This window comes from Podarcis filfolensis (assembly GCF_964270895.1).
Source record: "Podarcis filfolensis genome assembly, chromosome: Z".
Taxonomy (NCBI): domain Eukaryota; kingdom Metazoa; phylum Chordata; class Lepidosauria; order Squamata; family Lacertidae; genus Podarcis; species Podarcis filfolensis.
In genome coordinates, this window is record NC_139617.1 from 21,171,127 (window position 1) to 21,197,219 (window position 26,093).

Sequence of the window (26,093 nt, forward strand, 5' to 3'; positions counted from 1 at the left end):
AGATCATACTCTATGTTTTATTTAATTAGTGAGTATATTTTGAATATGAATTCTCTCTTTTTCTAGAGCAAAACTAGGCATGCCACAGTTTCTTAGTACTGAAGCTCAAAGTCTTCTCCGGATGTTGTTTAAAAGGAATCCTTCAAATAGGTTAGGTAAGTTTGTATCGCCTAGATTAGTGTTGGTGAACCTATGGCATGCATGCCAGAGGGGTCACTCAGAGCCCTCTCTGTGGGCACGCGCACTGTCGCCCCAGCACAGAGGTTGCAGAAGGAAAGGGCAGCGTGTTGAATCCTCAGCTCAACTTGTGCCCGAGTAGAAGCGCCTCAGATGGGGCATCGGGGTGTGTATATGTGCGCGCAAAACGTAGCCACAACCTCCGGGGGGCACATTTTCCCTTGGGGAACCTCCGCTGTGGGTGGGGAGGGCACAGCGCAATGCACATGCTCAAACGTGTGCTGCTGCGTTGGTGGGCCACCAAGAGTTCCAAGCAGCCACCTTCCTCCTGATGCTGCGAGGTTGAGGCTTCGCATACCCTCTGGCCAGGGCCAATGGGAACGGAGTCAGAAGTGGAGTGGAGGCTTCACGCTCCCCACCTGAGCTGCCCGATCCCACCCCTACTTTCGAGCAAGCAGGAGCAGGATTGGGCAGCTCAGCTGGGGAGCATGAAGCCTCCAACCCACTCCACTCCACTTCTGAGAGATCCCTGCCTCCATTCCTGCTTCATCAAAATGAGCCGTCATTCAAAATAATGTAGTTTGGGTGGCGAACCTGTGGCCCTGGAGATGTTGCTGAACTAAAACGCCTCATCTTTGACCATTGAACTTGCAGGCTCTGGCTGAAGGGAGTTGGTCTGCAATAACTTACAGAGGGATAGAGGTTCCTCACCTTGATGTAGTTTATGCAGCTCCTTTGGGGTGTATTCTGTTGTGAACTTGTTGTATAATGCACTAATAAAATACTGTGTTCCCAAAGATAATCATAGAATCATAGAGTCATAGAATCATAGAATCATAGAGTTGGAAGAGACCACAAGGGCCATCGAGTCCAACCCCCTGCCAAGCAGGAAACACCATCAGAGCACTCCTGACATATGGTTGTCAAGCCTCTGCTTAAAGACCTCCAAAGAAGGAGACTCCACCACACTCCTTGGCAGCAAATTCCACTGTCGAACAGCTCTTACAGATAAAATTATAGTAGTCGGCTAATAACTGTGACAGGGGCTTGTTTGTTTTGGGTAGTGATGTATGTGTGGGTACAGTACCTGATATAAACAATCTTGTTTCTTTTTTCATTTTCATGGTACACCTGAAGGTGAAAAAACTGCATGTGGTCAATCCTGGAATTTTTATTTCACTTCAAATGCTATAAGTTGATGTGTTCCATATCCTCAGACTTTCTCTTAAATCTGGTTACTAAATATAGGCTGGGATTCAAAGAGTGCCCAAGGTTTGAGGCATGTCAACTAAGAGAAAACAGTCTGCTATACAAAACTATCACTCAAAACCCTTAGTTTTGAAACGATATTCCAATATATTTTAGGTAAGGTAGAGAGGTGCTATTTGAGAAACTAAAAGTCAAAGCCTCTTTGGATGCCAAACAATATTTTTCTTTACGCTGTTTGATTTAGTACCTTTCATTTCCTGCAATGACAGGAGCTGGTCCTGATGGGGTTGAAGAAATCAAGAGACATCCTTTCTTTTCAACCATTGATTGGAATGTGAGTACATAAAAGAAGGCTGAAATTTAACACTCCATTTTTGTAATGTTGCCTTTCAAAAAATAAGTAAATGTGGGATATATCAAATTGTTCAAGCAGCCAAACATTGTGTACTTCTAGCATCTATTTAGAAAACCTATTTTCTAAAAAGAAAAGAAGAAAAAAACCATTAAGGGAGACTGAGATGAAATCACATATGAATCAACCCAGACCCTACAGTCATCATCTGAGGCCCTTCTTCATGTATCTCCTCCAGGAAAGTGAGTGTTTTCTGTGGGAACTCCCCAGTTGTGGAATGCTTGAGGAGCCTTTCTTCTGTATCTTTAGGCACCAGGCAAAAACACTCCTCTTCTCACAGGCCTTTGGCTAATTAAACAATCTATGGCCTTTTAAACTGGACAGAGACCCATTTAGTCCCTGTTAATGGGATATCCTTAGATCACACCTGATTGAGGTAGAGGTGATTCACCACTTCATCTCAACTCAATGCCTTTTTGCTATGAGGAAGCCAAAACCTCCAATAGGGCCCAATCTGTTTGGAGGAAAATTCCTTCCTGGCTCCAGATACAGCAATTATTAAACCATAGTGGTCCTGAACTCAGGCACAACCAGTCTAAATATTCAGGTGTCAGACCAGAGTGAAGACATCCACTCTGGTCACTGCCCAATCCCAGCCTCCAGCATGCCCTTGATTTGGCAGTTTGGAGGATGACGTGCTCTCCTGTGGATCCCCAAACAATCAGCCACTATGAGGTGGCGTCTTGTCCCATGGGGAGTAGAGGGGCAGCTGCGACACACCACAACTGCCACTCACCCTGGCACCAGGTAAGCGGCCATTTCCAACCTTCAGTCCTAAATGTCTAAAATTTGTTCATTTTCCCGTTTCATACTCTAATTTTTATCTAATTGTTATTATTAATAAAAGACAGCAATGGCTTTTCTTTGATCAAACATATCAACTTTGCCCCCAATAAGTTCAACAATCATGCCTCCATATTTAACAATAACAATAAAAATTCTGTCATTGTCCACATAAGTCTCCCTGCTGTTATATTGAGATATTATCCATAGTTCTTTTTTTGTTATGTAATTTTTTGTTAATTCATACCCAGTTCAGTGTCTTCAGTTCCAATTTCCTGTTGGGTTTGATGTGGTTTTGCATCCTTATCTAAAAAACATTTCCAAGAAAAGGGCCAGAGGTTTGATATCTTTTTCTTCTGAGTTCACTCAAAATTGTACACTGAGAGAGCATTTCTTTCTCAGCTCTGTTGATTACAGATCCTATCTCTCTCCATCCATGACTTCATTCCATTCCTGCAGAATCGAACTCCACCATTTGGCTGTTTCTTTCCTCCAAACACCCTTGTGAAGGGCTTTTCTATTTCACTATCTGTTCCCTCCAACTCTACCATTTCACCCTCTGGTTCTGCCAATCCTTTACCCATATTCTTCTCCAAAGTCTCTGTATCATCTTTGATTCCACTTTTCATTTCATTTGTCTCTGGCTTGCTTTCATTTACCATTAGATCAACCTTTGATCTAATCAATTTTATTTGCTTACCAAACATTTGCTGATGGATGCCAACAGTCAGTGGAATGTCCAAAATATACTTGCCATACTGAATATTTTTGATCTTATTAACAATTCAGTATCATTACATTTCCTGTCTCTATCTTAAGATCTTCATAGTCTTATATCTTATTAGAATAAAACCATTCTATGTGGAAGTCCTTTTTCCAAATTTGCAGGAAGAGAAGAGGAAGTGAGAGTAGAAAACCAGTGTTTCACTGGGGCTCACTACAACTCATGCATGTACTGTTAAGCCATGGCTTAGCGTTAATGTGCAAATTCAGCCATTATGTGCAAGAAGTGAGTCGGGAGAAAGATATTTTTCTTGTCTTTTCCCCCCACTCAAGCATGCAGAGAATTGTTTTTTGTAGCCTTTTGGAAGTTCTTCAGATTCACACTAGAGAATCAGGTGAACCCAACTTAAAGAGAAGTACCTACTTTACATTTTGATGCTTTAATTTTGCACGTGATGTGTTTGCGTTCATGAGGAAATAATATATTGCAATTCCATTTTCAGAAACTATACAGGAGAGAGATTCTGCCTCCATTTAAACCTGCTTCCGGGAGGCCAGAAGACACATTTTGTTTTGATCCAGAATTTACAGCAAAAACTCCAAAAGGTAATACGGTAAAACAAACAAGCAAAAAACAATATAAACTCTTTTCTCTACCATGCCCATTTACAGTGTAAATTTCAGTTAAAATCCAAGCAGTGTTGGAATGGATCTAATCTGCTTAAAAACAATAAAATGAAATATGCTTTTTGATCTCTTTGGAAATTAAATCGTCAAGTTAATTGTTTGAAAAACAAATCTCAGAAAGAAGACGAAGTAGCTCTTTATTCCTTCTGCCTTTGTCAGTTTCTTCCTCTTATAGATCCGTTAAATTCTTATAAATGTAAATGAGCTTACTATTTATACTTGTCTTTATTTTTCAAAAAGTGAAATAAAAATCCATAACTGCAGTGGAAAAAATGTATTATGGGCTGTCTAACGTATTGTAAATTTAATCATTAGATTCTCCAGGAGTTCCACCTAGTGCTAATGCACACCAGCTCTTCAAAGGCTTTAGCTTTGTCGCAACTACGGCCATAGAAGACCACAAAATCTCCCCTCTCAACAACATATTGCCAATAGTACAGGTAAAAGGTTTCGTTTTCTCACCCTGGGTCCTGTATACACATAACTATTGAAATAGCTTCTTCCAGTGGTGTAGTGATAAGATTTGCAGTAATTGCTTATTAAGCAAATATTGCTTATACAAGATGCATATTTTCTATTTTCTGAATATTAATCCTACAGCATAGCCATGGAAGACCCCTGTCTCACAGATCTAATTGGCCCGCGAGGCAGTTTTATCCAAGCCACACCCATCTGTATTGCACCGAACATCATATGTAGCATCGTATGAGATGTCATATGCATAGCTGTCGTTTCCCCTTTTTTAAGGGAAATTCCCTTATTCCGAATAGGATTCCTCACAAGAAAAGGAAAAAGTTGACAGCTATGGATATGTAACATCAGAAGTGGGGCAGGCAAATACAGGGCTGGAATACATGACTGGAATCAGCTGCACTGGGAACTTGCTAGTAAGCTGGTAGGGCTTTTCTCTGAGCCAATCAGCTAACGTGTGCTGAAATCTAGTGCCTTTTGAAGTTGTGCTGAGTGCAAGCTTTTAAAAGAACTTCTTCTCAATTTTATCCACCGATGGGTGCTGAAAGGGAACTCCTCTGAGGTCCATTTACAAGCATAGTAGGAATTCAAATTCTGCCTGAAAACAGTGTTTTTTCCTCTGCCAATCTGCAGAGCAAAAACGTCTTTTTTTTTTATGTGAAGAGCGGCAGAGGAAAAATGTCCACCTGCTGGCATGGTTTGAATCCATACCATACTTGCAAACAGACTTTAAAGGTGTTTCCTAATTTAGCACTGAGAGAGAACTCACTTGAAGTCATCATCTGATGTCAGGTGATTGACAAGTGGGCAGCTCCACCCGTCTTCCAAAGTTGGCCCACAGGGAAGGTGGAGGGATTTTAGAATCCAGCCTGCCAACTGGATCTGGTTGCCCACCCTTGTTGTAGCAGGTTCACAAATAAACATAGAGGATGAAACTTGTCAGTGTCAAAATTCTAGCTAGTACACACATTTTCCCAGCTGAGGATTGTTTTTTCTGGAGGTTCAGGGGGCGGGGAGCATGTCTTATGTAGAATATCTTATTCACATCTTACATAAGGCAATTAACATATAGGTGCAGATCATCAGGCTTCCAATGCCCAATCCAATCCAAATATCTTTATTGTACTAGCTACTGGCCATGACAAATCTGAATCAAAAATAAATATAAACAAAAGGGATGTCACACCACAAATAATGGTCTCTATTTAGATCTCTGCATCTCCCTTACAGTTCATGGCTACATTTTCTTGTCCTTAGGGTCCTACTTGAGGCAGACAAAACTATCAGTAGTTAAGTTAGGCCAATAAATTGTGATCTTGTTTTGCAGCTCTGTGCCCTTATGGTTCTCATTGATGCCCTATTGTACCACTCTGGGCACACTGCAGAAGCATCTAATAAAAGTATATTTGCCATATGTTTGGGAACTGAATCGTTTACTGAAGTTTATGAAATGATTGTTAAGAATTGTGTATAGCTTTAAACAACAGTTTGTTTGCTTTTAGCAACTTCATGGGAACAGTGCAGTATTCACAGATGCTTATGAACTTAAGGAGGACATTGGTGTTGGCTCATATTCAGTGTGTAAGCGCTGCATCCACATGGCTTCAAGCATGGAGTTTGCTGTGAAGGTATATATGGAGTTCCTTTCTCCATAGTTGGTACTGGCAAATCTATTAATAGATCTTAGATCTCTTTCCTCTAACCATACTTAACTATTTCTGCTGAATACAAAAATGTACGTTTTTAAAACAAAGACCTTTCACTCTAATGTTTATAAAGCAGCCTGGTATTAAAACATTATTCAACTGTAAGCTTTACAATAAATACTCAGTATTCTTGCTTACATATAGTTACCTTCATGTACCCAAGGGAGTATCCTGCAACTTAGGAATATCTTTGTAATGTCCTGTTGCAGTTGCTTAGGACACTTAAATAGATTTAGTCTCTTTGATGCCACAGTACTCTTTATCTTCTATAAATAAATGGTTATACAGCCCTTAACGGCTTGTGACCAGTTTCCTTGGAGGATTGCCTTCCTCCATATGTACTTTCTGGACAGCTTCTGTTTGCAGAACTTGCGCTATTTACAAGTGCTATATAATGTTCCACAGTAGCTATGTGTCAATCTTCTAGTGCGGTCACATCTGTGTTTCGAAACACCTTGCCTATTGATGCTAGGCAAGTGGCCTTACTGTATTGTTTTAGACACCTGCTGAAAATCTTTTTCTTTCAGCATGCCAACCCAGACATATAATTTAGTGTTGTACATTCTGTTTTTATGCTTTGCTGATCTCATCTGTGCTTATTAATACTAAAATAACAATGTACACTGCTTAGATTTTTATGATTAAGCATTCTATACATATTTCAAAATAAAGCAGAAGTCAAATTAAAATATTTTTGAAACTGATAATCAACAGAGCAACTGGGGATAAAGCTGATAATAAACTGAAACAAGTAAATATTTCAGTCATTAGTGGTCCTCCAGTCAGAAGACCTACATTGGCGAAATGGTGATCAGATCCTTACTTCTATTGCTGTCCTTGTTTCTCAGAGCATCATAACATGTAGGCTAAAGAGAAACCTTGAGTGCATGAGTTGTGAACACCAACTGATGCGCAGTGGTACCTCGGCTTACATAAGCTTCAGGTTACAGACGCTTCAGGTTACAGACTCCGCTAACCCAGAAATAGTGCTTCAGGTTAAGAACTTTGCTTCAGGATGAGAACAGAAATCGTGCTCTGGCGGCGCGGCGGCAGCGGGAGGCCCCATTAGCTAAAGTGGTGCTTCAGGTTAAGTACAGTTTCAGGTTAAGAACTGACCTCCGGAATGAATTAAGTACTTAACCCGAGGTACCACTGTATTCAGTTGATGGTCAATAGTAGATAAGGTGGTAGTGTGCAGTGCTACACGCCTCCCCATGCTTATAATTCCTAAGAGGCTAGAAAGTGAACATATCCTCTTCTTTTAAGAAATGACAACACATGAATAATCTCTTCCCATCCTCTTTGATTGAATTTTGGTATACAGTGGTACCTCAGGTTAAAAACTTAATTCGTTCTGGAGGTCCGTTCTTATCCTGAAACTGTTCTTAACCTGAGGTACCACTTTAGCAAATGGGGCCTCCCACTGCTGCCGCACCGCCACCGCACGATTTCTTTTCTCATCCTGAAGTAAAATTCTTAACCCGAGGTACTATTTCTGGGTTAGCGGAGTTTGTAACCTGAAGCGTCTATAACCCGAGGTACCACTGTAAATGGCAGAAGTTGTCATTGTGTCCTTCCCATTTAACACAATTGCTCTGTCAAGAAAAAATAACTTCCTTCAAGGCATTTCAAAGAAAAGGCCTTTATAGATTCATATGTTCTTATATTAATGGTAGCCCATTGTCAGAAAAGCAACTAAAAAACCAACTGCAAGTGCCCTGATGGGCTTGTTAATTCTCCAGCAAGTTCATTACTTTATCTCCAGTTCCTTTATTTTAAAACAGGTGATTCATCCTCTCACATTTTTTTAACATCTTTGAAAGACCTGCTGTCAAAGATTTATGCAATTTTTAAAAATACTACTTACCGTATCTTTCCTTCTTGGGATTGAAAGTTGTGTGGAGAAAAGACCTTGCAGAGTATTTAAAAACAAACCAATTGAATAAAATATGGGCATCCAAGCTTTTAATATATGTTTCAGTTGGCATGGTGCGGGGGGGGGGGGACTCTCAAGCTAGCTCACAGGTCACCTGTGCAATTGGTTCACAATAAAAATGGGGTGGGGAGATACAGTGTGTGCTGGAGGAATTGTCATGGAAGATTCCCATATTGGCACCTCATATGTAACCGCCCAGCAGTGAAAACATTATGCAACATAGTCTTTAAATAAATAATATTATCACTGAACAAAAAATTGAGAGGAATACTTTCCTCTGTGTTTATGTGGTATTATTCTGAAACCCTCTAAAATTGGGATTATTTTATGCTGGTTGCAGAACTCTAAAAACTGGAAAGATGTTACTGATCTTAGTAGCTGTTACATGAGCAGAGAGTAGTACAGAGAACATCCAACCTGGATTCCTTCTCTTTTAGTGTAGCAAGAACTCATTTTGTCATATAAACAAGCCAGTCATTTGTATTCCAACTCAATATCATTTTATTTGAAAAAGCATACTATTTACATGGGCTTAACTGGACTGCACTCCTTGAAATGACCTCTCTTAGAGGTAAAGCACTTGCTCAGATGTATGCCTACAAACACTATGTTTATTGTGGTTTACAGGTTTTTAAAGTTGTTTACATTTTATTGTTACTATAAAACTGTTTTCATTTTAAAAAACTAATGTGTAACTTTTGCATGCCATTTAATATTTCCAGATAATTGACAAAAGTAAAAGAGATCCCTCTGAAGAAATCGAGATTCTGATGCGCTATGGACAGCATCCTAACATTATTACTTTAAAAGATGTATGTATTCTTCTTGGTTTCTGAAAAAGCATACTGTCTGTAAACATGGATTTAGTAAAACATGTTCTTGCTATTCTTCACTAGAATATAGAAAGTTCAACCTCTTTAATAATTTTCAGGAAAATATTTCACTGTGCCTCATTAAAAGCCCATTACCATAATTGAATGTACAGTGGAACCTAGACTTACATATGCCTTGTCTCACGGACGTTCCAAGTTGCATCTGCGGCAAACCCGGAAGTAAACACTGGGTTTGCCGCAATTCACGCATATGTGGAAGCGGCTTCTGCCGTCTGTGTGTGTGCAAAAGCGACTGCCGCCATCTGAGCATGCGTAGAAGCGCACTGCTACCAAATGCGCACACGCACAAGACGCCTCTTCTAGCATCCCATTTTGACCAGCGGGCGGACCTCCGGGATGGATTATGTCTGTAAGTAGAGGTTCCACTGTAATGCTATGCCATGTGTTCAGTTGTCCATGTGACCATTGCTGTAGGGGAGACTGTGCCTTTTTGCTAAACCCCACAGACATACATAGAGGTCCACACATATATCTGTGCACCTTCCTGCATAAGAAATGATGTAATCTCTGCAGGAATTGGTAGTATGCTAGCATTGCCTGGAATTCATTTGCACGTGGTTTCATTTGGTTTATGGACTCACACAGATAATGAAATGAAACACCAATGTGGCCTTAGTAGATGTGCATTTGAATCTGCTAGAACTAGGGATGGATAATATTTTTGGTTCTAGAAGACAGATTCTTACCAGGCCGCTCAGGGCCTTATTTGACAGGTGAGCACCTGCCAATCACCTGGTGTCTTAGAAAATCTGATTTTCTGGATCCATTTCAGTCGGAATTGTGGCACAGAAATTGCTTGGGTCGCCTTGCATGATGACATCTTTCAGGAGAGAGGCAGGGGATATTTGTCCTTGTTAATTCTTCTCAGCCTCTTAGTGGCTTTAGATATCATCGACCATGATACCCTTTTGGAGCTGCTGTCGAAATTACAGCTGGGTAGCACCACTTTGCAGTGGTTTTCATCCTACTTGGATGGTCATTTCCAGAGGAGATGCTTGGGGAGTGCTCTTCACTCCTCTGGAGCCTGGAATGTGGGGTTCCTCCGGGTTCAATCCCCCTCAATGCTTTTTAACATCGACATGAAACTGCTGAGTAGGGTCATTCAGAATTTTGGAGTACATTGTCAGCAATATGCTCACTGGGCAAGGCAGTTTGAGCATATAACATCCATCTTGGACCAACTAAACTGGCTACCAATTAGTTTCCAGGCCCAACTCTAAGTGCTGGTTTTGACCTATAAAGCCTCAGGACTGCAATAACTCAAAGACCATCTCTCTACATAGGAACCAACCCAGACCCTGCAATCATCATATCAGGCCCTACTTCCTGTGCTGCCTCTGAAAGAGGTCCGGGGGGCAGCAACATGAGAAGGGGGCCTTTTGTGCAGTGGCTTCCTGCTTCTGGAGTGCTCTCCCCCGGGAGGCTTGCCTGGTGCCTTCGTTGCATATCTTTAGGTGCCAGGCAAAAATATTTCTCTGTTCCTATGCCTTTGCCTAATTAAACCACCTATGGCCTTTTAAACAGGGTATGAGGAGTTCATTTGTTATTATGTTATGATTTTTAGTGGTTTTTGTAAACCACCTTCTGATCTTCAGATGATATATAAATTGGATAAATAATAATAATGAAAGGTGGACAGAAATACCCACCTGTCAAAATCCCTTGTGCAGCTTTGCACGTTGTCTTTCACTTCTCCTTCAAGCCACTGTTGAAGTTTTAAAAGAGAAATGCACAAAGACTTGCAAAGGTATACACTCTAGCATTCTATCTTAAAGCTGCAAAGCACCCTTTGAAGTAGTGACCACCTCCTTTAAAGGATGGGGTGGGTGCTCCAAAGTGTGCTTTAAGACAGGTACTTTAAGACAGGATCCACTGTCTATGTGCCTTCCCTTTTCTCTTTCACATCAATAAACTGGGAGAGGAGAAAGAAAGGTGCATTTTGCATGCAAATGCAATGGAGAGGAGTTCTCTTGCACCCTGCCTTTGCTTGCAAAATGCTACCTGAAAGTTTGGCACACGATTTGGTATTTGGAAGCAGAGGAGCCTTGCAAAAGTCTCCTCTTTCCCTTTTAAATCCTCTAGTCTTGGGCTGATCTTCTATCTCTGCTCATCTGGTGCTGAGTGGAGATTAAATCCTGCTGCCTGGGCTGCATGATCCTGTTTCCTGCCAGGGAAGGGATGCCCTTCCTATACTGGAATTTGACTTTGTAACTGAGATTTTTTGGGGTCATTTTACTCAGAGTAGATACATTGAAATTAATAAGCATGACTCTGTTAGGGATATGAACTTTAGTAGGTCTATGCTGAGTTAAACTTAGTTGAATATATTATATGACTCTGATTCACTCTTCTCAAGTAATCAGGTGCCTGGGAATATTTACATTACTCATATGCATTTAATTTCCGCAGGTGTATGATGATGGTAAATATATCTACCTTGTCACAGAATTAATGAAGGGAGGTGAACTACTGGATCGTATACTCAGACAAAAGTATTTCTCAGAACGGGAAGCAAGTGCTGTATTGTTTACGATCACTAAAACAGTTGACTACCTTCATTGTCAAGGAGTAAGTTATGTCCATTTTTATTATTGTATAGTAATTACATTCGTATACATTCTAATATGTTGTTAATATTGTGGAGTAACTTTAAACTAGGCAGTACTCTACATAGTAAACAGGACTGTAGGATATTGTGTTCAAGAGTTTGATTAGGTAAGCAATAACGTAAAAGTAAATTTACAATAGTAATTTATTCTGAAATCTGTAGGCAAAAGAAAAATGTCTAGTTTTTCTTTTTTTCACTAGTGACTAAAATCTGGATCTGCTTTCATGATGGAAAAGCAAGCATCAGTTCTTAAAAAAATTAATGAAAGCATGCTTACTCAAAAATAAATTTCATCAATCTCAATAGGGTTTATTCCTTATCCTGTGTTCTTAAGATTGCAGTCTAAATCAGCAGCCTGGTTAAGTTGCATTTATGCTATGAATAGTATCTAATTAGATCACCCATATTGGGCCCACATGCGTGTTGTATTGATTCTGCATCTGAAGTATTTGTCTCTTTCTTTAAAAAAAATTGAAAAATCTCCAAATGATCATTTCCTGCTTTTTTCAGTTTTCAGTTTAACATTTGTGTATTTTTAAGGTGGTGCATCGAGACCTTAAACCCAGTAACATTTTATATATGGATGACTCAAATAATGCTGACTCCATCAGGATCTGTGATTTTGGTTTTGCAAAACAACTTCGGGGGGAGAATGGGCTTCTTTTAACCCCCTGCTACACTGCCAACTTTGTAGCGCCAGAGGTATGCTGAATTGCTTGTATATTATTTGCACATGCTCTTGTGACATCTCAAGAAAGTAGTTACATTATATTATCTATTTGCCTTGTATCTTCTAATTGCAAAAGGTTAATTGTTTTGTTACTTTTTTATCAAATTGTTTACTTATTACATTTATAGAGAGCTGTTCTCATAGCTCAAGGCAGTTAACAAAGCTTTGCAAAATAAATATGTTAAGAATACGTTTTGTTCTTTTAACAGTGTTAAAGCAGATGCATAGAAACCAATTTTCAATATTAACTGTTGTCATCTTTAACCAGAACATTTCTGAAATCATAGCTACTGTAACTAGCATATTTTTGAGATTTTCTTTTAAGCTGTTACTTGGGACTTTCAAATTATAGTCTTTTCATGACAGAAAAATTGAACTGTTTATTCTTCTCTATTTCATTAGGTTCTCATGAGACAGGGATATGATGCTGCTTGTGATATCTGGAGCTTGGGTGTCCTTCTTTATACAATGTTGGCTGGGTAAGAAGTGTTTTTCATTTAATCATTGCACTGAATGTTTTATTATTATTATTTTATTACATTTATATCTCACCTTTTCTCCTAGGAGCTCAAGGTGTTGTACTATCATGGACTGGCTGGATGCAGGAAGAGTGGTGGGAGGCACAAGCTGGGGGTCCCCCAGGGGAAGAAGGCTCAGAGCCATGGGATGGGTGGCGGGACAATGATAAGTAGTAGAAGAGGGAGGAGACTTAGAAGTTGAGGTTTCAGAAGCTGAAGAGCTAATAGGGTTTAGTGAGCAGGAAGAGGCTGTGGCAGAGAGCAGTCCAGAAGCAAAAGCGTAGGCTGGTGAGCAGGGGGTCCATGAGGCAGAGTGGAAACAGGCTGCTGAAGAAGCCAATATGTCTCCTCCTGCTGCGGTGACCAGCTCCCCTCCTCCCTGGTCTCTCAGAACATGAAGAGGGATGAATAGGGCAGAGCAAAGAGAGACAAAATGAAGGAGCTTCAGGTTCCTGGGGAAGAATCCAAGGGAGGAGGAACCTTTAGAGAGCAATGGAAGGTGGGGACCTTCAGTCCTCGTAACGGCCTAATTGGGGCAAGACCTACTGGGAAGAATTGCTGTGATTGCTAGGCCTGCACTGTTTTGTTTCTTTGAATAAAGAATTAACTTCAGAGACACCTTGTAAGTTTTTGTGGACTTGCTTCCAACTCCCGCCTTGAAACCTACACACTTCTCCCTCTCTCTGTTTTACCATCACAACAAGCCTGTGAGGTAGGTTAGGTTGAGAGATAGTGACTGGCCAAGATCATGCAGTGAGCTTTATCTCTGAGTGGTCTCCCTGGTCCTAGTCCAGCACACTAACCACTAAACCACACTGGTTTGTTTATGTGACTGTAGCTAATTCTCTATAGTCTAGCACAGGTGAAGTAAGTGCCATCCTACATGAAATTTGACTCCTCATAGTCAATAGGCTTCAGTGATGTCTGTTAAAATTATTGTATTATTCTAATCTTGTTCTTTTGTATTGGAACCCAGGTATACTCCTTTTGCCAATGGTCCCAATGATACCCCTGAGGAAATCCTGTTACGAATAGGCAGTGGGAATTTTTCTTTAAGTGGAGGCAACTGGGACACTGTTTCAGATGCAGCAAAGGTGTAAATGTATTTTATCTTATAATTTATAAAATACAGGTAACTGTGTGAAACATCAGAATAACATTTTTGGCTAGGGTCAATAATTCAAACTATGACATCAACAGCAAATTTACCTTTAAGGCCTTTCTCTGTAAACATCTGAAAGGTAATTTTGTATTGAAGCAGAACTGAAAGCATCGCTTTGGTCTCTGTCACTTTTGGCTCCTAAGGTATTTATCGGAGGTAGAAAAAGCAACCTGTTTTGTTATTTACGAAACTCAGACCCAAGCTGCTGTTGTAGAATTTGTGTTGCGTGAGCTTTAATTATTTAAAAACTCATTAAATTTCTATATATATGAATAGATGGTATGTAAATTATGAGCCCATTTATTTTGACATTCAATTATCCTGTTTTCCTATGGCATTTGATGTCTGAGACTTTTACTGTACCTCATCTCTGAAATCAGAAGTTCTTGTTTAGCTTAGATTTATAGGTAAGCAGTGGAAATTTAAAACTGTATGAAAGGTCACATTTAAAAGCATAGGGTGACATTAAACTAAATCAAACTTTGAATAGACCTATTAAAATAAATGGACGTAAGTCAATTGACGTCAGTGGTTCCACTCAGTGTATGACTAACATTTGATGTCACCCATAGGATAGAATAAATGCAAACAGTATATATATTCATCACATATAGCACCTTTGATCAATAATTATTTAAAAGTCGATAACATGTATAATTTACTACTTCAGAAACTATTCTACTGAATTTACAAAATGCAGTTGAGACTTTTAATAGTTCACATAGAATGTTCTCTGTAAGAGATGGAAATATTACATCTGCAGCATGCCTAAGTGGGTTATGAGTGTTGGCCAAAAGCAACATAAAGCAACATGAGACTGTTTTATACAAAATTAAAATTTAGAACATGCTCTATTGCTTTTTTGGAATTTACTGTATGTTTAAATCTCTGAGGAAAATTCAGAGACTCATGTGGGCTCTGATGCACACATGGTGCTCTTTTTCATTTGGGCTTCTCTCTTTGTATGAGTGTTAACTGCTTCAAAAGAAAGATCACGTGAATGTCATTATATGATTGATAAGACCAAAAGGGTCCAATCTCTCACTGCTTAGATTTGGTTGTAACAGTTGTATCTGTCCAATTTGCTTTAGGATTTGCTATCTCATATGCTGCATGTAGATCCACATCAGCGATATACTGCAGAGCAAGTTCTTAAGCATTCGTGGATAGCATGTAGGGACCAGTTGCCACATTACCAGCTAAACAGGCAAGATGCACCTCATCTAGTAAAGGTAAAACTGGAACTAGTTAATCTGTTATTACCTGTGGGAGATTGGGGTTTTGGTTTTGTTATTCTTCATGAGGGTATCATGATCTATTTTAATTTCATTATCTTTTAGGGTGCCATGGCTGCCACCTATTCTGCACTGAATAACAAGACATTTCAGCCTGTGTTGGAGCCTGTTGCAGCTTCAAGCTTAGCTCAACGACGGAGCATGAAAAAGCTAACATCAACCGACTTATAGTTCCACCGGGGCACTTAACCAAAGTGGAGCAAGAGAAAAAATTCAATAAGTGGCTCTGTATCTGCCTGGCCTGTGATTTAAAAGGCATATACAAGTTCCTCCTACACTACTTGAATTCTGTTGAAGAAAGAGAAGATATCCACAGGTTCAGTGGGATTCATCACACATTTTGCAGGAAGTGTCAGTGATTCATTGAAACAAAGCATCAGGGTACATCATAATGATCATGAAGAGTTTTCTGTACACGGTCCTTTTCAAAGATCTGTTGCATTATGTTAATACTTTTAAATACTGTATAGTTTTTCCCAGTTTATAAATAAATGGTTTAGGGGACCATCAACACTGCTCAAGTTGTAAATTTAAAATTGAAAGAAAATAGTCAGTGTTTTAGTATTTTTGCTATCTGGCCCTATTGTAAAATAACGAAACAAAATCAAACTTATGTGCTCTAGTTTTGTAAATTGGTCACTTTACCAATGGACTCCATTCACTTAACTCATTGGTACAGCAAGATAAGGATAACTGAAAAGGATGTGCCGGTGCAAAACTCATGTACGCTAAAATGGAAGCCCCAAGTATGCCTGGTAACAGGCAACTGAAGAAAATGTACAAAGGGAATCAGCCATGAACCTGCACTTCATCCTAGTGTGAAAGCCATCACTAGAACTGTAGGATTGGTCAGCCTGGGAGTGCTTTTGTGTAAGACTGCTGTGAGGTGTTGGTGGTTAGAATGATAAAGCCTACTATATTTTTAACATACATGTGACATCTCCATCCTCGGAGGCTTTGAAGAAAAGGGTGAGTAGGCATTTTGGGTATGCTTTAGGTATAGAATAAGACAATTAGGTATAGAATATCTAGGACTGTGAGGTGATCTAGATGAGCCCCCCTCCAACAATATTATCATTCTGTGATAAGGGATTAGGTGTGTTCCATTGTCAGTACTGTATACATTTGCAAAACATGGGCTGTACCCTTTCATTTACTGTAGAAGGGCTGATAATTGTTTCTGCACTGAGGTTTTAAATACAAGCCCTCTAGAGCAAGAACCTATAGAATTATCATTATTACTCTTGACAGGCAATTGAAGCTACCTTGATAGTCCACTGTGTTCTCTTCTTGTTTCCTTCCCTTTCCACCGTTAGATGTTATTTCACCATGAATTATAAGATACTGATTTTTTTTATTAAAAAAAACACATATTCACATTTCATAATGTTTTTAAATTTATTCATACTTTCTGTAGGAAATTAGTACATCGTTTTTTTTCAGACCCTTTATAAACATTTCAAAGATGAATATCCATTTTAAGCCCTTCGAAGTCCTGGATCATATCTAAACTTTGAAATGTGTTCTAATTTTTTTTTTTAATCTGTTCTGGAGAATTTGTCTCAGTGGAAAAAGTAGAGAAAAGTCTGCAGTTTCTTGCTGTTGTGGCCATAACCAATCTTAAGCATAAGGTCAGCAGCTGAACATCTTAGCCCACATTGGATTTACAAACTGGTGTATGTTACCCCAAAGATGTGAATTTTAAAAGAAGCACATTTCAGTAAGCCTTAGCCTAGACTTTATAATGATCTCACAATATTTGGCCACAGAATATGCTTCTGAGATGTTGCAAGATGAGATCAGATGGAACCTTCCCCCAATAAAAACCCTCATATTGATAATATATGATCACCTTTTTTATTGTGAGTTCTTGAAATAACCACTAATGCAGTCAGGGAAAAGAAACTCCATTCCATGTGACTAAATATGAAGAACTTAACTAGTTTTAACTATTTACATATTGTTAAATATGCTGGGAGATCATATCATTTTTGTTGATGCTTCTGTTGGGAATAACAGAGCAGCTGGAGCTGAACACCTGAAATAGAATGCAGTTTCTAAATTCAATAAATCATTACAATAATCTACCCTAGTTTATGAGCATAAAATTATATGAGTAAAGAAGATTATAGATCCCTCATTTATTTCATCAGTGAAAGTGTGACTTAACATTTTACAGTTTAAAGTCCCACTCTTCCAAAGAATTTTGGATAGTGTGTTTGGTGTGTCCTTCCCTTTCCCCAAATCTATATAACTGCCTTACACCTTGTCAGCAAACATAGCCCAGTGTTGTCTATTCTGACTGGATGATTCTCTCCTGGGTCCTGGGCAGGGACCTTTCACAACAGATCCTTTGAACTAGAGTTGAAACATAAAAACCATGTGAGATTAACCAGCTGAGAAATAGTGACTCGCTCATGGTCCATGGTTGAATGGGGATTTGAGCTCCGAACTTCCTTGTTCTGTGCTAGCTGCTATGAACAAATGCTGGTTTGTTGGTAATACCAAATTAGCTAAATCTGTGGGAGACTGTAAGGTAATAGAAGCATCCAGCTATGTTGAAAGAAGAGGGTGGCAGATGGAATTGTTTGTTAGGACAAAATTATTCACGTTTGTAATTATGCTTACGTGGCATAAAGCACAGAATATAATAGAGTAGGAGAAGACAAGAGTGCCTTCTGTGCAATGGAAAACTAGACATTGACAGTGCTGTTTTTCTAGAAAAAGAGATGCTAGAATTCACCATGAATGCCTCCCTTGTTCACTTCTAATGGCAATGGAGCGCACCTGAGAGGTGCCAGAACTGAGTTGCAGTGAGTTCCGGCTAAAAAAAAGCCCTGGTTACTGGCATTCTCCCTCTTAAACCTCCCCGCCCCCTCAAAAGTAATGTGGAGCAGATTTGAAAAGTGATGTTACATCTTATTTTATGGACTGTGATCCATGCAAGTTGCCACAATGCGTTTCTTTTTATGGTGCCACCAGACTTTTGTTTGTTTTCCTGCAAGATGGCTAGAACATGGATAATTCTCTCTAGGGAAAGCAGTAATGGAAGTTAGAAACATCGCTGTCAATTAGGATTGGGGATCAGGGCATCCAGCCAAATGTATTGTTGCCCTTCATCCTCACCACCAAAAGGCAGAAGAGTGGATACCAGGGAATGGAGTATAGGATTTAGTGTGCACTTCCTTATAAAACCAGAATAGGGTTCCATGCTAAATGGACCACTTCTTTGATTCAAGCAAAGCTGTTCTGTTTTCATTTTTTGTTTTTATGCCGAAAGAGTGAAGTGCCTTATTCAGAGACTCATGACAGGCAATTTGAAAGATACTAAATTATTTCTGTGTGTGTGCCATCAGCACATACAGAACATCCACAGTGATAGCCCTACACTGAGTGATCATACCATAGGTTGCCATATGCTAAAGTGGATTAGCATCCTGACTTTTACCTCTCAGAATGAATTTTACTGCACTAAGAGCTGGTTTGCACTAGGTAGTGGCACCTTTACAAGGACCTCTATGCGGAGATGAAATTTGAATGAACTGCCACCTTTGTGTGGCAAACAAAGTGTGGATGTTTCGACATCCACACTTGCAGCACCCCCATTTCTAGAGCTGCTGTCATTGTAGAAATTGCAACACAGCCCCCTGTGTGGAGCTGTCTGTTCATATAAATGACATCTCCTAACCAAAATCCCGAAAGTGGCCCAGTATATTTGCAAGCATTCATGAGGACCACTGGCTAGTGTGAATTGGCTGTTGTGAGGGTAAATATAACCATTCTATGAGTCAACTAATCCCAGTTGGATGGTCTTGATTATGTGCTCTGAGACTCCATTGTGCCTGTGTGATTAGATTCCCACCCACCCCATAGAGTTTTCTATCACCAACTGTGTCCTGGTTGTCATCTAAAGTGTTGCTTTAGAAATATTTCTTCTTAAAAAATCTACCTGTGCTTAATTGGAGCTCCCAATGCGAGGACTACTGCATTCAGAGCACCACTGCTGAGTGATTAACATACTGTCTCCTCCAATTTGATTATATAGGTGGAATCTTGAAATATTATTGCACATTGCTAAAATGCAATACAAATTCAAAAAATTACCTTTGGGGTGCATGCACATAGGCTGCTTTAATTCAATCACCTGAAGAAATCATAGACATGTGACAAAACTATCATGATATCACAGCCCATCGTTTGGGTTCTGTGAGGCTCTCCATGCCCAAATACCTGTTGGAAAATCAGTGTATTGTTTAATCACATTTGCCTTTCTCCAAGCTGTGGCCCACTTTTCTTGCCTCTTGCTTTGGTAAACTGCATGAAAAAAACAGTGACTGACATCTTTATGGCAAAGCTGCTTGCTTAGGACGATCTTCTTTTAGGGCAGTGGTACCCTGAAAGATTGGGTAATGCTGGTGCAACTTGCAGCACATGGCCTCTTTGATTTTCTACCTTGCCTTTGGGGCAGGGAGGAAGCCCTGAAAAAGTAGGAAGCCAGAAACAGTTTCCTGGCAAGTACACAGTAGCGTAGCATGAAAAGTCTACAGGCACAGCTGTGTCAATTGATGGGGCAGCAAAGGATCCACACACTTGTATTCAGATGCTTTATATAAAGAGAAATAACCTGTGTGACTTCAAGACGGCTTCAGTAAACCAAATTATGTGTGTTTCAAAGCCCAGATTTTATATTACAGCACTTGTTGAATCTGCCCTATTAAAAATGGGCACTCTGTCATTTTTTAAAAGCCACTAGTTAATTTTGTTGTAAATACGTCATTTAAATACATCAGCATTAAATACAAGGATTACTTTTAGTATGTGATCCAATAGGAGCTATATTTTTTGGCAAACCAATTTTACCCATATTTTGAATAGTTCTGTTGGTGGAAAGTGGTGGTTGTGCCTGTACAGATATGTATTCATTCTGCACTTGGCAGTATGATCCCAATCTGTGTTAGACAACAAGGGAAGGGTCTTCCAATTACACAGTGGCTAAGTTTATCAACCCGCTAGAAAACTCTACTATGCACACCCTTTGAACTTAATAGCAGTTGTTGTGCAGATGCATTAGAGTCCTTGCAGAGTTGCCTTCATTTTAGCACAACTTAAACAGGGAAAGGTCTCAGTGGTTTTTAGCTCCTTGTCTCCTATGAGGATTGAGGGATGGTTGCTCCCACTCTGCAGTATTGCTAGAGGATAATTATAAAATTAGTTATCTGTGTTAATATAGACTTGCAGTGGAAGTAGAGATACTGAGTAGCTGAAACTAATAGGTGAATTTTTAAAAACAAATTTAGGTAAGTCAAAAGCCATCTTTTTGTGTGGGGGAGGGGTTCATGTAAGTAAATGCAGTTTTAAATTACAAATGGGCAGTTCTTCCAGATATAGTTCCTGAATACCCTCTTCAGAAAAGTTTTATTAAACTGAAAATTTGTGTTGAGTTAAGTTGCTGAAGAAATGAGCAGAAGCGGTATCCCTTTTCTAGGATGGAAATGTTCATATTAAAAGGGGTGTGGGAAAACTGTGGTTGCAATTGACTTTTACTTATGCTGCATTCTTCCACCGTCCCAAGCACTTTGGCATTCTTGCACTGAATGGTTTGATTCAGACATAACACAACTCTGTGTATAAAGCCAAGATATGCATGGGCCTTGTCCTCACTGCCCTTTCTTTGCTTCCTTCCTCTTCATACTTGAGTTAGTCATAGTTTCCTCTTACATCTAAAGTGGTAAACTATAGGTCCTAAAATTGGAACAAGGTTTGAAGCTCTTGGTTTGTCCTGAACTTTGTAACTATAGCTTCCCCCTTTCAGACATAATGGGAACCTATGGTTAATTAACCTAGGTAGTCTTCAATGTTATGTCGGAACCAGACCATTGCCTAGTTTACATTTTTGAACCTGTTTGGGCATGTGCCTGGCTGTGAATTTCAAAACCTGGAAAAAGCATCATGTGACAGCAAATTACGCAGTGTTTAAATACATGCTATTTGAGGGTACAGCATTTTCTTACAGATTTAAAGTCACAAAAAAGTCCTTCCCACTTCAACCCTGTTGTTAACGTTATAACATTCATTTCTCAAAACATTGTGGATTTGTATCATATTGTATTTATTTTGTTCAGGTTGTCTTCCTTTTTTTAAAAAAAGTTTTCTTTTAAGGCTCTGTATATATTGACATTAAAGTTTGTGTTGTATTACATTCTACTTAAGGATGTAGCCGGTATTGTATTACATAGTATGTTGTTCTTTGCATCCATGCTGCTAAAGACAGTGTATGCTTTCTCTCTCTGAATCATGACATATGCCAAAGACAGCATAGAAATCTGTGTTTTTGTTATTGCTTCCGTTGAAATTTTGTGAGGAGCATCTTTAAATTTAAGGGTCCATGGGTACAAGATATATTTTATAATGCACACACTCACTCAGAAGGTTTGCCAAGTGAAACAATTTTGATCATTTTTAGTTTTGAATCTTCTTAGTTTTTCATCAAAGCTCCTACAGTTACTTGAACTTAAATTCCTCTCAATTGTAAGAGGCCCCACTAAGATTGTGCACATGCTGTGAAATAGTGTGTGTGTGTGTGTGTGTGTGTGTTCAGAGGTAAAAGTAAGGTAAAGATTGTGCCAAAGCCTGCATTGCTGACATTTACGTCTTCTCTTTAGCCCTCTTAAATTTTTGTCACACAGGAATAGGTGCCGTATTCTGGGAGCATGTTGCCAGCACCAGTTCTTCCTAACAAAGTTGAATCCAATTCTACACAATCAGAGTTCCACTCACACAATACTTCCCTTTCCTCCTCTTCCCATGCCCCCCCCTCTAATGTGCTCCATAAAGTCCCACAACCCTGGAGCAGATTTCAAAGGTCTATTTCCCCCTCTTTTAGATGTGGTAGATGTTTTGTGTTAGGACATGCCTCTACACCAGCCATTTTGCCTTATGCCACACCCCTGTGGCACCATTGTGCAACTGGTGTCACTGCTGTCCAGAGCATGTTCTCAAAATTTCACATGTGCTCAGTGACGCAAAAATTGTTGGCAACCCCTGCCCTAACTTATAGGGCTTAATCATAGCATATACCTGTACTGGTCCTCTTGGGACCGCAAGCCTTTTCATAAGAAGAGTGTCATTCACACTATTGGCTTCATACGTGCTTCTGAGAGGAGAAGGGAGAGAGAGAGAGATGTCATTTAATCCCCGCCCCCCTAGTTAGCTGGATGCACCAGTGTTGGAATTATACAGTTTCAAAGGACTTATAAGTTTTAAAAAAGCAAACCCTTTAAGCTCATCAGGTAATGGTGGTTCCTCACTAAGGTACAGCAGTATTTGAAAAGTTTCCTGTGACAACACATATTTATAATAAAACTTATACCCTGTCTTTCAAGACACATTCCAACTCAAGATGGTGCCAAAGTATAAAATCAGCAATATAAAATACAAGTAAAAACAGCAGATGTGTATAGTATAGAGATATGGGTACAAACCCTATTAGGACACATTTTTGGAAGCCACACTGACAGCCTTTTTGGCTAAAGATCAGGGTATAAATGCTGTAAACAAAATACACACTGGAAAAAGTCCATCCTCTCGTTCCCCACTATCCAATATCACTCTGGCAACATTGGGAAGGGCCTCAGAGGCTGAGAAATGTCATGAAGCAGGCTCCTACTTTACGCACCTCAAATCACAGTGAATGTCTGTCTATGTAAAGTGTTTCCTTTTCCCCCAGGCACAGAACGCTGGGTTTGAGTGCTACAAAAACAGGGTGACTGCAGGAAGTGTAACTTCATGTTAACAGGTGTGGATGCTTGACATAAAGAGGAACAACTCCATGTTTGACCCTCTTCAGAAGAATTCCACATGCATGCTCCCAACACATGAGAGGGGAACTGGGCCAGAATAAGTAGCTCTTCCCCTACATGCCCACTAAATAGTCCCCCCCCCAACTGTTTTCTATACATACGGTACAAACATCTGCAAGGACAGGGCCTTCATGTATTGTGCAAAGATTTATCCTCTTGATCTGGAGCACGTGGAAGCATTTTTGCGTACAAGAACAGGTGTGAAGACCTGCTGCATGTACATGTTCACACCTGCATGTGTCAGTAGCAGTAGGATGGGCTACTTGACCCTGATCCAATTTTTGGAGAACACCTGTGACAAACGCAGCAAATGCTGAGTGAGTGATAGATGTGAATCTGGAACATGCCTGTGAGATCTGAGTACTCTGACATCTGCATATGTGCATTGGCTTACTGCTCACTTTCACATAGGGATGTACAATGGTATTTTTTTTGCGGGGGGGGGGTTACTCAGTTTATTTTCAGTATTGAATGTTTTATTTGTTTCCTTTTTGTTCTTTTTCATAACTTTGGAACTATTTCATTTTGTTTCCATTAGTGCCGTTTGTATTTGCTATTATTTTCGGGGGGGGGGGGGAGCTAGCCAGTATTCTGCTGCCTGTACCTTTGGTACTGAAGATACATCCAGAGTTCCCCCTATTCCTTGAAAGCATCAAAAAGTCAATACTGCAGATATATTAGAGAAAGATTTCCTGCTTTAGAAGGAGTTTTAAAAGAGGCGTATCCTTTATGTTTCTTATTGCTTTCCATAGGAGATCCAGTTCTTCTTCTGCTTGTAAGTTCTATGTTTTCCATCCTATTGGATGGCATGAAATGGTTATGCATTTTAATACTATCTCCCAAGTCATCCGATTTCAATAATAATAATAATAATAATAATAATAATAATAATAATAATAAGGCATAGCAAGGGGTCACCATTTTATAAGTAATCTAAAAATGACACTGTGTTCTTGCTCTCTTCAATCCTCTTGTAACCCTTCTGTGACTTGTACGGGCTGTTCTAGGAGGGCTTCAATTGAAATGAAATAAAACTTTCCATTTAGAACTCATTTGTTTGAATTCCCACTTCTTTCTATAACAATTAAATGGGGCTCCTTTATTTTTTTCATTTATTTTTTAAGGAATGCACTCAGCCTTCTGGCCCTTCCTCCACAGATGTTGGGGATCATGTGAAGGTCAATGAAATCTTCTGCAGGGTCAGCCCTACTGTAAGGAAGAGTGAAGTAGCTGCCTGAGATGGTGGGTGCTGGGAAGCAGGGAGCAGCTGCAAGGTGTTGGACACAAGTGTGCATAGGAATTTTTCCCCTGGGGAAGGAGTGGGGACACACAAAGTAAAATACTGAAAGTAGGGAGCAGGCTAACCTCACAAAAAATGAGAAGAATACTGTCTACATTTTGTCTCGTATCTTGGGTTTTACAAATGCTAGAAACCTGCTTGAAAAAGAAGGAAGGAAGGAAGGAAGGAAGGAAGGAAGGAAGGAAGGAAGGAAGGAAGGAAGGAAGCTAGTGGTTGCATCTAGTGCAGCTCTAGGTAACTAGTTATGTTAGCATAGTGACATCCCCTTGCACAATGGAACTCCTCCCTCTCCTCTCTCACCCATGTTCCTCTAAATTTGTCATGGGGTTCCCCCTTCCCTGTAGAACAGATCTTGGGGGAGTGCAGGGCACACATGGGGGGGGGAGTTCCATTGCACTAGCATAAGTCCTCTTGGAAATGGAATGCGTGTCTTGGATGCCATGCACAGAATCACTTGTCCTCAGGTCCTGCTTGAGGGTTTCCCATGGACACCTGGTTGACCACTGTGAGATCAGGATGCTGGATTAGACGGGCAACTGGCCTGATCCAGCAGGGCTCTTCTTATGTTCTTAAGTTCCATGGTTCATGGGATGGGTGTGGGGGTTCCTGCAGATGTGCATGGTTGGAAGATAAGAATTTATTTGTCACACAACGTGTTCTGCACACCTTAGTCTGCTGCTCTTGGATATGGCAGAGGAAAGCATATTATTGGCAGTTTTGAAGTAATATTCAATTATTGGCCTTGTGAATTCCTGTATAGAAGTGGGGGTGGGTTGTCTTGTCCTTTCAGATAGAAAAATGTCTTGGACCAGCCTTGACTTGCAGAATTACGTGCACATTGGTTTATACCTAGAACACTGCTCTCTTTCTGTGTGTGTGTTTAAAGTCACTTTTGCAACACTTTGCAAAAACCCAATGTGTGGCATTGGAATAAACCTCACCATCTGCATCAAGCTGGAGCAGTTATTTCCTCTCCCATGAGAATCAAATTTGGATGTCCTTGTTCTGGCAGTTCTGAAGCCTATTAATAGTCCCTTTGACATACATAGAAGGGGATGGAGGGAAGGGGGAGAGCAACACCTGAATAAGCAGAAAGGGGGAAGTAAAGATACATTGGCAGCAATTGGTATTTTTAAACTAAAATGTGAATCATTGCCCCAAGTGAATGCTCTAGAATGCCCTTGATTCGTTTATTGTTCAAGAGCAGTGCCAGTAACAGTTATGCTTCATGGCAAATAATAAGTCAAAATAATATTTCAAAACCATGAAGATTTTCAAAAAAGTAACATCACAACCTCCAGATGTCATTCTGCCACCAACTCACAACATACATTGGTTCTGTTTATAAAAATGTGTACTAAGCAGCTTTTCACTTTGCACAGGTATTGCCATGCTTTTTTCTTTAAAAAGCAATTTTTAAAATTACATTTAGATGCCCCCCTTCCTGCAAGGAACGGTGGCATACATGGTTCTAAAGGTAATAGGACTCCTGACCATTAGGTCCAGTCGTGGCCAACTCTGGGGTTGCGGCGCTCATCTCGCTTTATTGGCCGAGGGAGCTGGCGTACAGCTTCCGGGTCATGTGGCCAGCATGACTAAGCCGCTTCTGGCGAACCAGAGTAGC

General features: G+C 39.9%; 1 protein-coding gene across 5 annotated transcripts in view; it reads left to right on the forward strand.

The window, feature by feature from the left end:
• Positions 1–24,221, forward strand: part of RPS6KA6 (ribosomal protein S6 kinase A6) — a 59,865-nt gene extending 35,644 nt beyond the window's left edge. For all 5 annotated transcript variants that reach the window (XM_083595915.1, XM_083595919.1, XM_083595918.1 and 2 more), the window contains exons 11-22: positions 67–155; positions 1,656–1,720; positions 3,808–3,910; positions 4,307–4,431; positions 5,965–6,090; positions 8,827–8,916; positions 11,407–11,565; positions 12,146–12,307; positions 12,738–12,814; positions 13,830–13,947; positions 15,107–15,247; positions 15,356–24,221. In XM_083595915.1, the coding sequence (XP_083452041.1) occupies positions 67–155; positions 1,656–1,720; positions 3,808–3,910; positions 4,307–4,431; positions 5,965–6,090; positions 8,827–8,916; positions 11,407–11,565; positions 12,146–12,307; positions 12,738–12,814; positions 13,830–13,947; positions 15,107–15,247; positions 15,356–15,481 (1,381 nt within the window). In that variant the 3' untranslated portion in view covers positions 15,482–24,221. The remainder of the gene's footprint in view (positions 1–66; positions 156–1,655; positions 1,721–3,807; positions 3,911–4,306; positions 4,432–5,964; positions 6,091–8,826; positions 8,917–11,406; positions 11,566–12,145; positions 12,308–12,737; positions 12,815–13,829; positions 13,948–15,106; positions 15,248–15,355) is intronic.
• Positions 24,222–26,093: the final 1,872 nt, after the last annotated feature.